The sequence below is a fragment of the Geospiza fortis genome, unplaced genomic scaffold, assembly GCF_000277835.1.
Source record: "Geospiza fortis unplaced genomic scaffold, GeoFor_1.0 scaffold16, whole genome shotgun sequence".
NCBI lineage: Eukaryota > Metazoa > Chordata > Aves > Passeriformes > Thraupidae > Geospiza > Geospiza fortis.
Window position 1 is genome coordinate 4,696,191 of NW_005054302.1, and position 12,093 is coordinate 4,708,283.

Sequence of the window (12,093 nt, forward strand, 5' to 3'; positions counted from 1 at the left end):
TGGGATTGTGGAGCTGCTCACTCCTGGGCAGAGTGGGTTGGCAGCAGGCTGAAGGTGGCCAAGATCTGCACTCCTTTGCTTCCACATCAAACAGAGATGTGGAACTGCAACCTCAGATGCTTGGCAGGAAAAAAAAGAGAGCTGAATGCAGAATTTCACCCTCCCCTGATTCTATTTAGCAAGTTTATGGAGGAGAGCTGTTCTTTTAGCCAAGGGAATTCTGCATCACTAACAGATTGGCATTGTTTATGCTGAAATTGGGTGCTGAAGAAGCAAATCAGTTTGCAAAAAAAAAGTATCAGCATCTACAAGAAACAACAGAAAGAGTAAATGGGCTTAATTAGTCATTAGACAAGGAACTGGATTAGCGTGTTCTCACATACATTTAAGAAATACAAGCTCTTAATCCTACCCAGTGCACTTTATTCCTTGTGCTGGATAACTCATCTTTATAAAGAGGACTCTTTGAACAGCTGTGTGAGTCAAGGACCATCTCTCCCAGCAGCCACAGCCACTGAGCAGATGCTGGACACGAGCTTAGCCTGAGGGAAGGCAGCAGTGGAACTCTGTCCTGCACACCAAGCTTCCCCTGCACGCTGCTCCTTTGCAATCCACTGCCTCTCTGCTAGGCACTGCAACAGGAAAACAAATTACAGAGTTTTTTTTTAAAAAAAGCTGTCAGTGAGAGGCTTGGAAAAAAGGCTCCTGGGCCAGCCCCTGACAGCTGACATCCTCATGTCACCTCATCACTGCCTTACACTGCAGCACACGGGTTTGCCAAGGGACATCAGCCAGAGCACTGTGCTTCTGCCTGGGACTGCTCCTCCCCTGTGACAGGCGAGGAAAGGTTTTGGCAAGAGAATGACAAACCCAAGCTTGGTAGCTCCCGATATGTTCTTTTGAATGTTATTTCCCTGATGGAGGATGGAGAGATTTACAAAGGAAAAGTAAAAAAATAGACAAAGAGAAGTATCATTCTTTATCTCTTGGAGGACAAAAAGGGCTCATGGGCACTGCCCTGTGCATTCCAGACAGTCAGAGTGAAACAGGATGATTGCTGCTCACTGTAACCTCACAGCTAATTCAATATTCTGACTCTCAGCAATGTCCCAGGTCTTCACCAACCAACCATCTCCAAAGTCAGGACTACTGAGGACAAGCTTAGCAGCATCCATGCAGAAATTGTGCCATTTACCGTGACTTGGGATTTGAGAGCAGGACATCTGGTTTCCCTTTGGAAACAGGGTCCACCTGCAAGCTGACCTGCCATCATTTGAGTGTCTGATATTGAGTGGAGTGACACCAAATAATTTATTTAATTACAAGAATTTCTTTGCTTTCTCTTCACACAGTAATGAGCATTTCAGTCAAATAGATCAGGTTAGGTTTGCACAGACACTCTGGGCGTTTGATTAAAGAAAAAAAACCCTAAATTTTTGGGAAACAGGTGCAGGTAACACTCAAATGAGGAATCACATCTCCCAACTGGATGATTATCCGCTTTCTAGTGACAACAAGTGTCTCCATTGCAAAGGTCCTTGTGGCAGCCTCTTCCCACCCATGAGGAGCTTTTATTGGCAAGCAGGGCACCAGTTTGAAGCACACTGGCACCTTTCTGAGTGCAACTGAGAGTGTACTGGAGTAGACTCTCCTCATTGCTAGGGAAAGGATTCACGTTAGTATCTACTTCAAGAAGAGGAAAAAGTCCTCTCAAAACCAAATTCCACAAAGGACTGGTAGCCTCTTCAAATAGATAAGAGCTGTACTCAGAGAAATGGCATAAAAAGCCTGTAACCTGCTGAAGTGTGATTTGTTGAGACATTTGTGATAACTAGCAAGCTCAAATTAGTTCCTAAGCCATACTCATTAGCTTTCACTGAGCTCATGGGATAAAAACAAGTTGCATTTCAGTACAATCAAATGCATTTGGTGGGAGGGATCACATGAGTATGGCCATTAACCTTCCAGACTAGAGGAACTGTTTCACTTCCTTAGGGAGTGCAGCACAATGTATATATATATGATGGACTTGCAAAAACTGGGCTATATTCAATATCACCTTAAGTGTGACAAGCTCAAGTACATCAACGTGCTTAACAGCAAGTTCAATTTATAGCAAGTTCAATTTACAGCCTGTACTTACACGTTGCCTTTTTTTTTGTAGAAGCTTAGGTTTAGCATCAGAAGGACAAGCTGTGCATGACAGAGAAGACTCCTGTAGTCCCAGAGAGGCCATAGCCAGGAATATTATCTTCCTCCAGGACCCCATATGTGATTAGGAGAACAATGCTCATTAGTTTCTTCTTAACAGTTCTCTGTTTTTCTGAAATCTCAGCACAGCTACATCTCAGCACGAAAGGATTTCAAAAACTGCTCAACAAAACTAATGTAGTTTAATTAAACTTATCTACATTTTAGAGACCAAGCACATCTCAGACAATGTGTAAAACTTATAGATAGCATTGGCCCAAGAGATTCCACTCCTGGGTAAAGCTGCTAGCTGATAGCCCAGTGTAATTTAAGCAATCATTTTTACATGACTGAATCTGATGAATAGTTTTCTTTGTGAAAAATGGCTTCTGGCCAGACATGGACAAAAATAGACAATGAACAAGGCATTCTTGGAACAGATCAACTTCTTTCTACTGATTTAATCATAGCAATACCTCCTAACAGACCTGAAAGAATGTTCTTCTGCATTAGGCTTTCTAATTCCTTGATGGTTTTGACTGACTGATTTGCCTTTGAAGTTGAGGGAGCATTTCATTATAAAAGTGTGCACTACTTTATAATGAAATGTCCACATGGTATAAACTAATGCCTTGATAGCAATTTTTATGACTTACAGAGATGATGGCAATGCATTTTTCTGGCATCTACTTCCACCTTTAAAGATAAAATTTGCAGATCCTTCTGAGAATAAACCACCAATTTGGAAAGGTGAGACTAAATTCAGAGGAGCTAGGAACACCAGAGAAGAGAGTAGTATAACAAAACAAATCTAATGAAATGTGGTTCAAAAGTGAAGGTAATAGTCTTTTCTCACTAGAACTGTTTATTGCAAATTGTGTGTCTCTTGGAGTTACCTTAACTGTGTTCTGGATCTTGTAGCTTGAAGCAGGCTGGGTGCAAGGTTTGACTCCACTCTGCACAGGGTCTCTATCAAATTAGCAACAGAAGTGGCTGCTGCACAAGTGTTACTGTCCTTCAGCTGCCTATCACAAGCCTTCTGCCCAATTCCCAAAATGAGCAGCGTAAGGAGTCATCTCTTCCAGGACAGAACCAACCAGCATATTTTAAACCTCAGGTTATTTGCCACAGGAAGGTTACAGCTGGGGCAGTGACCTGCAGCATAAAGCAGGAGCACCCTGAGCCACAGTGGCCATTTCTGCAGCAGCTGCAGCCTACCACAGCTCAGCATCCCTGCTCCAAGGCATACTCCATCTCTCACAGGATATAAGCATCAATCAGGTCAAACCAGAGAGCAGCACGATAAAGAAAAATACCCATTAGCAGCCTTTACTAAGAGACATTTTCTTCTTGTATTTAGTAGCCGTTTAGTCATATATATCCAGGATTACAGGAACCCACAGGGTCACTTCAGTATCTTCAGATCTTGTACTATGTTTTATAGCCTGAAATGAATGTTCTCTACCACAGCTCTCTGGTTTTTAATGTGTTGCTTCAGGCATTTCTCTCTCTTTATGAGTATGGCCAGACGGCAGGACACACCAATCAATGCTCCCGCTGAACTCAGTCAGTGGCAGGAGAAATTATTTTTTATTTCTATTCATTTAATATTTAAGGAAAAATACCCATGTAAAATTTTTAATATTAATTTGCAATGCCTTATGTTAGAGCCTAAATTTCTTATACTCTTCACACAATTAAATGTGCAGCATCAATAAGGTTAAGGTCTTTACAAAGTGAATGCTGAACAGAAACTTCTATGATGCTGTGGTTAATACTGCCTCTGCCATGACACACTTTATGTGCCTCATGAAAATACTGCAAGCTGGGGGTCTTCAGTAGCTAGCACATCTAGTGTCAGTCCATTTAACCCATCTAAAAAACCCAAACTCTTCAATGCTCTCCTGACTTTTACCTGACTTCCAGTTTTCATCCAAAGAGGCTTCAAACAAATTGCAATAAATTATCTGGCAAACAAAAAGCTTCATTATTTTGTAGACAACAAAGAGAAAAGTTGATTCTGAATAAAAGCTGACCAAACTATGTCATTACACAAATGCCTAATGTATATCTTGAGAATTAGCTACATGTACTAGATCTTAATAAATACTATATCCAGCTATAAATCAACACACTAGAGCCATTCTAGCAGCAGAAGGAAATCAACCACTATTAAGATAATACAAAAATGCAAACTGATCTGAAAATGCATTAATTAAAACAAGACTTCCTGCTTGGCAGTTTAAGAATGTCTCCTGGCCACTGGCCTTGGAAAATACTCAGCACCTTACTCAGACTCTTCCACCCCTCCTGAAGAAGTCTCCAAAGGGGATTTTCCATAGGTTGCAGTTACAGGGGTGAAGAAGCCTAAAACCCATCCCAGCAGACACTGCAACACCTGAAGGTTACAATTCTGAACAGAAGGCAGTTCAGATGCCAAGTGGGAGGGTGCTCTTGGTAAACCACAAGTGATTTAGGAGGTGCAGATCAACTACATAAAGTTATCAAGGAAGCCTTTGGCTATGATTTCCCCACTTCCACTTCTCCTGTGTAAGCTGGGACTATAATGCTATGAAGTACAACCTTGCGAGAGCCTGGGATTTATTCTGATACTACAGTGGCATGCCTGGGACCAGGAAAAAAGGAAATAGATGATGGGTGGCATGCCCAGCCAGCCTTGCTCCACCTGCCCATTAGCCCTGGACACACATGCCAGGTTTTTTGGCATCAGACTGAGAGGTCCCCAGGTGCGAACTGAAACAAGCTCCCTGGAAAAAGTCCTTCAGTCAAGTCAGTCCTGAGACTGGTATTTGTTTTGTCTATTTGTGCTTCTTTGCTTAGACCAGAAAAACACTGCTAAAAGCAGGGCTGGTGAGGAGCCCCTTAAAGCAGACCTACAGCTGACAGGAATGACAACCCAGAACCACAGCTGCTTCCCAAAAATGCTGAATTTTTTCGTCTTAGCATTTCTAGCATATGCAGCAGTTACCTGTTCTTACATACACTCGTGGCATGGAGCATCTGCCTTAAGCCCCTTCCCTCTTCTTTTTCATTCTTTATATACACACCAAAGGATGGACACATTTGAAGTAGATGGGCAAATTCATAAGGATTCAAGAAACAGTGGCTTTATATCAAACAACACAAATACATTAGAAATTTCATTATATAGAAATACAAAAGTAAAAGCACTTGAAACAATTATTTTTATGCAGACAATTAAAACACCATCACAAGATGTGCACCACAATACTTCCAGTATGTATAATTTAAATTGTAGTCTTATTGTTTAGTAGGTAAGAACATCTCTCTCCCACTTCGGCATACAAGAATGTTCTAGTCAGAAACATTACGTCTTTTGGTTTTTTACTTGCTTGCCTCAACCACAACTGTTCATGCTTCTTAGAGAAAAGCTTTGATTTGAGAGACATCAGGTGATGTACAAGACAACTGACCACCACCAAGTACACTATGGATCTCTGAATATCTCCAGGAAGTACACACCACTGTATGTGTTGTCATCCATACCCAAATGATCTTTGAGCAGCTTTCTGCTGGTGGAGCTCTCTGCACTGCAGTTCTCTGTCTTCCTCCACAGCTACAGGAGCAGGAGCTCTGCTATCCCAGCACAGACAGATATTTTGCTGAGGCTGCTCATTACATTCAGTGCAACCATTCACAGGATGGCACACGGGACACGTGGACCAGTCACAGCAGCACCACAGCAGATCCTTCTTCATTAACAGATTCATCAGTGATGCTGGTCCCAGATCACAACATTTTCCAGGCCCACTGTGGCACTGTAGACTAAACAAACACTGTGCATCAGCTGCCAAGCAGGTCCCATCTTTCATGTTTAGCTGTTTGTGAAACTCAGTCATTTCTTCTCATTCCACATTGTCAGGAAGGAGCAGATGGCAGATGTGCTCTGCCTATAATATTGTTTTTATGATACCCTGCCTGCTGGCAGAACAGTGGAAGAAACATTTGGAGGCAAGAATTTGCAGTATATTTTCAGTTTTGGGTAACTGAGCTAAAAGATAAAGTATAGGGAGAGGCGGAAAGGGTTGTACTGAATAGGTGATGATAGATTCCTATGACAAAAAAAGAGTGTTATTGACAAAAATGGAGTATTTAATATGTTCATATGGACATATGGAAAGACCAAACAGATACTACTATGAGACAATGTGTTCTCACTCATATGGGATTCAAAGACAAGACTCAGTTTTAGCTTCTAAATGTTGTTTTCTGAATTGCCTAACACCAGTGACAGAATCATAACAGAAGTGATACCTGAGGGATAAATATAAGCTTTCATAACAAAGCTGAAAGAGACAGTTAAGTTTACATCAAGGCTCTAGAAATTTTTATTAAAATATTCTTAAAACATGTGCCTTATACACAGAAGAAAGTACATACTTCATTTTTAAGTAATATGATCTGAGCTGCCAACAGCATTTCTTCCTTAAAAATTTTAGTACACATATATCTTCCAGAATAACAAACTTGGCATGGTCAAGAAAGGAACATCCTGTTTTCATTTAAAGCAAGATGAAAATAAAAGAAGGTAATTGTTTCAAAACTTGGAGATTTAAAATTATGAACAGGCTACTGCAAAATGACACCTGGGGATTCAGGATGAAAAGTTCATTTAGAAAGCCTTATAAATCAAACTAAACGTTGTCTATAACCTATGAGCCAATCTAAGGCAATCCCATTGCACGTGGAACCCATTTATCTACATTCACGCGGATCCAGCTGCCCAGATGCCAAATTCATTTTGTGTAAACTACTGACAAAATTGTGGAAATGTCCCAGAGAAGAAAACCTGCAGAAAAAATAATTAGTTGTGACTGTTGAGCAGATGCAGTACAAGCTCTTCATCCTCTGCCAGAGAAAGCCCAGTATCTAAGGGCAAACAGGGGTCCTCCTCGTGGCTGAAATGCATCTTTTTTCTTTTCAGTGGCATTTCTTCTGCTGTGGCAGTGTTGCTATAGCTTCTCTTCTTTCTTCCAGTCTCCTCCTCAAGTTCACTGCAGAAAAAAATCAATTAGTCTTTTTAACAACTGTGGTAATCAATATCATCATGTAATCTAACAATTCCTTTTAAACAAGGCAAATTTGTGTCAAGATAAGAGCAAACAAAATTACAATTCAAAAGGGTGAAGAAATGGAAGCTGATGAACTCTGAATGCCTAAGTTAGAGCTGCTCTCAGACCGAAGTGGTGGTGGATGTTCTGCTGTCTTAATTGATTACAGTGTATCAGGATATTGCTATAAGTCTTATCTAATATGTGCTGCCTAATACAGCAACAGACAACTTGACAAAACTGATTTCGTGATGTGCCAGTGGACCTTGACCTGCATTCAAGATATTGCCAACAGTAAATATGCACCAAAAATAAAAATATAAGAACTGTCCTTTCATTGACAAATCCTACACTTAATACAGTTTTGATCTGAGACTATCTCATTTGATCGCTCTTTCCCATTCTTTCAGACATTTTCCTTGGAAGCTACTAAACACCTCTTTGCCATGAGAGGAAGAGGAAAACCCAGTAATTTTCCCAGGTGAATTCCTATTTCTTCTGCTGTTTTAAAAGACTTGAATGAACTGCCTTTTGCAGCCTTCAATCTGGATGAAACAGCTGCCAATCTGTTTTATCACCCTGGCTTCTACCACATGCCATGTGACAACAATGGGAGGAAAGACAGAGCTTTCATGTATCTTCATGTGTTTTTTGTCCAAAACATTCTAAAAATGCTATAAATCTTCTTATCTAAATTTAAAACAATTGAATAAAATCTATTCTAAGATATATCTGTGAACAGATGTATACTGTAGGGTAGCATTCATACCCCAAAACTAGTAAAATGCAAACCTCCACACCCCAAATCATTCCATCCAAACAAACTAACTGGAACAAAACAGCATTCTCAGCTTTTTGTGTTTGTATTTTTTAAAATATAACAAAAATTGAAATGGAGCTTCAGAAACGGAGTTAAGGCTTTTCTAAAAAAGTTGGTTAAATTCAGATTTTCAATTAAAATTTGTCAAATTTCTACTCAGAAAATTCAGTTTACTTAAAAATGTTTCAACAACATTTCATTTTTTCATGTCCATAGTTTTTACAATGGCTTAAATGTAAATGTAATGCTTGTGAACAGTTCCATTCAGAAATACTGTTTAGACATTTAACAATTAGAAACAGCAGTTACAACAAATAGCTCTTTCTGGGGAATACTGTCCTTAGAATCAACACAGCAAAGGAACCCAAAGCCCAACTCAACCCACCTTCAGCTGCCCACTTAATTTTTTCCCATTAATAGGGCTAGTTAACAGTCTGTGAAATGCTGGTTTCACCACTCACTAGAAACCAGCCTAACCCAAACATCAACCTCAAACACAGCAGTTTTCAGCGAATTCCCAAATGCTCTCTGAGAGGGATCAGCAGCACAATGCAGCTTGTACACTGTGCTTTCTGGCTGCCCCTCCACAGAGATGAAGGAATTGTTACAGGAGATCTGATGGCCTTGTACTGATGGGCTGCACAAGTATGACCTGCCTCCATCTTTGATCCATCCCACCTTGCACAGAAGAACTGTGCCACCTCCTGCCTACTCATTACAGCCCAGAGGAAGGAGGGAAATCCTATAAGAAACACCCTGCATTTCCACAATTAAGGCAAATGAAATACCCTACCTTTATATTGTTCTTCCTTGCCTACCCAAGAGAAAGGAGTGTAAAGAAACGTGGCCTAGTGAAGGGTGTCCTTGCCCACGGCAGGGACTGCTGGACCTGGATGATGTAGAAGGTCCCCTCCAACCAAAAACATTCAGTGATGATTCATGAATAGATGATGACTGCTCCAAATACTCACTCTTCCTGCAATTCACAGGATATAACAACTTTGCTGTCTTTGAGCTGTCATTTGCATGGGGGTGGCTTTTCAGGGCTTGCTACCAACATTTTATTCCTTTTCTGGGGAAAGGAATATTTCTCTCATATTTCTCTCTGTAGTGCATAAGATATTCCATAAATGCTGAAGCTATACTGACAGGATATGAAAATATACTGAAGCAGAAAGAATTCTCACTTTTCCAAGTGGACAGTGTGGGTCTGGGCTGGAGTTTCATGGTGTTCACTTTGATCAGGACAGACTGTAGGGGTTCACTTTAAAAGCTCAAGAAAGGCCTCATTAAGTAAAAGCATTTTAGCTTGTTTGCAAAAGAGCCAATTATTTCCAGTCTTTGAACGGACTCTGAAGCCCAGTTTGCATTCATAATTGACTAATGCTTCATCTAGGACATTAGTTAAAAACATCTGAGCAATTAAAACCCTGAAGAAACCTCACAAGCTATGCATTTGTACCTACAAGCTATGAAACAGCAGACTTTAAACACCAAAAATTATAATCACTTCTGGAGTTTCAGAGACCTTAGGCATAGATATCTATAAGGTAAAACATTTAAATATAAAACACGTTCAGAAGGAACTGAACTGTGAGATTCCTCAGCTTTTTCCACAAACAAAAGCACATCAACACAATTATGAATAATTGTCATCATAAGTTTTGTGGGATAATTCTGCTGAGTCAGGCTGCTCCTTACTGTTACTGAGGGATTGTGCAGCTTGATCAGCAGTGTAAACAGAAGATGCATCTACACACAGGCAAGCGTATTTTCACACTAATTTGACCCCAGCTGGGCTGTGACCTGGAGAGGTGAATAAAGAGGAATGTATAACACAGGAAGCCGCAGCAGCAAAAGCAACAAGCAATGAAGAGAGCAAAATAGCTGTGTTTTCATAATGCACAAAAAGTAGATGCCAAACAGTATTTCTTAACAACAGCTCCAGCCGGTAAACAGAGAATCATGTGAAATGTATCAATAAGATGTTCCTAATTTTCAGATGCAGAAGGAAGACAGACTGACTGTCCACAGAATGATTTGAGTTGAAAGGGACCTTTGAAGAACAGCAAGTCCAACACCCATCCCTGTTCCTCCAGGATGGATTTTTACCAGCACTGGTTTGGGTGGTGTGGAAAGGGCTCTTAAGGACCAGTCAGAGTTGTGGCTTTTACAAAAGGTGATAGTGGCAATTTTAAAAGGGAGATGAAAAATGTGTGGCATCATGATGCTCAGAGACATCTTGTACTCATTCAGGGTGCTTTTCCTTAGCTGTATGAACAGAAAGCTCTTTGGAGGAGTTGTAACAGGGATAACTCTCAGTTCCAAATGTGAAAGGACTCAGTGAGCAAAAGCAGCTATAAAGGAATAACTTGTGCACTTACTGTCAAATGAATTCCTCCTCAGTCTCCATTAACTGAAGGCCTGTCACCCTGTAAAGCCAGTCCTTTTGTCGTTTCCATGGACATAAATGGCCCCTCATTCCTTACAAACACACAAACTGATGTACTACCAGCTCGTGTTCACAAATTGCCAACAAAAGTTATGCTAAGGTAAATTATTTTCTAGCAGAACGACTCAGTTAGAAAGCAATCCCCAATTCAGATCCAAACCAAGGCCAGTGCATCCTTTTGTCTTCTACTAATAACATTTCAAAAGTGGCATGTGCATCTGGCTTACAATTCCTTCCTTTTACCATCTGGCGAAATTAAGCTTTTCAGCTGCCTGAACAATCCATGCAGTCTGAGGCTGCCTGATGAAAGGATTTACTTTGTGTTTACACAGGTGAGGAGCTATCAATAGCCAACTTATCAATAGGCACAGTAATTTCTGTGGCCACCATTTCCTCAGCTGTAACACTTAAGTAAGATGCTATCATTTGGTAGGAAATATTTATGACTCAAACATTAAAGTACAGTTTATGAATCCTTTCCCTGAAACACCAGTGTATCTGAATGGCATCTGGGAAATGGGATCTAACTATGACCCTGACAGTTATATACCAAGAAATTCTAAACTACCACAAAATAAACTCACAAGTATATTTTCAGGTAATACCAGGGAAAAAGAGAAAACTTTAATTGTTAGTATTTAACTTGCTTCTGGGCTGTAAGCAATGTCTTAACAAGCTGTAACATTTAGATTTTAAATGCTTGAGAATCAGCCATTTGAAATGTGCAGTCACACAGCCAAGTAGCTGTTGTTTAAACAACGTGATCCTGGCAAGATCTCTAGACAGGCTCTGCTTCACTTAACATTTATCAGAGGATGCTTTGGAGCATAGGATTACCAGCATTCCTCTGGAAACAAACCACCCTCGCCACCGAACTACAGGCCATGAGTCAAGTTTCCAGGCTGCAACAAAGCACACAAGCTCTTTCGCAAAGAAATGTACAGGAATAATGAATGAATCTGCTAGTAAAATACAGTTCAGAAAAGTTAGGAATAATTTATCCCATAAATATTGGCATTTTGCTAATCAAACATGCTGGGCCCAAAACTTTTTCCATGTAATAAATTTTAATTCACAAGGCCATGGCAGCAATCCTAATGAAGATTAATTACTGCAGTCCCTTCCATAAAGCCCAGTGCAGCTTCTTCCTTACTTGCTGTCAGAATGCTACAGCACATAAAAATGGTAATTAAAATATATTGTGCTGTGTTATTTTCTAGATCTGGACAGGCTGGATGAATGGGCTGAGGCCACCTCTAGGAGGTTCAGCAAGGCCAAGGTCGTGTCCTGCACTGGGGTCACAACAGCCCCAGGCAGTGCTGCAGGCTGGGGGCAGTGGTTGGGCAGCTGCCTGGGCGAACAGGACCTGGGGGTGCTGGTCAACAGCAGCTGAACATGAGGCAGAGTGTGCCCGGGTGGCCCAGAAGGCCGATGGCATCCTGGCCTGGATCAGCCAGGCTGTGGCCAGCAGGAGCAGGGCAGTGACCGTCCCTCTGTACCCAGCACTGCGGAGGCCACAGCTCCAATCCTGTGCTCAG

The 12,093-nt window shown here is 40.9% G+C and overlaps 1 protein-coding gene across 1 annotated transcript in view; it reads right to left on the reverse strand.

The window, feature by feature from the left end:
* Positions 1-6,531: 6,531 nt before the first annotated feature.
* LOC115949475 (probable ATP-dependent RNA helicase DDX10) overlaps positions 6,532-12,093 on the reverse strand; it is a 60,302-nt gene continuing 54,740 nt past the window's right edge. The window contains exon 6 of the mRNA XM_031066049.1: positions 6,532-7,226. Coding sequence (XP_030921909.1) covers positions 7,037-7,226 — 190 coding nt within the window. The 3' untranslated portion in view covers positions 6,532-7,036. The remainder of the gene's footprint in view (positions 7,227-12,093) is intronic.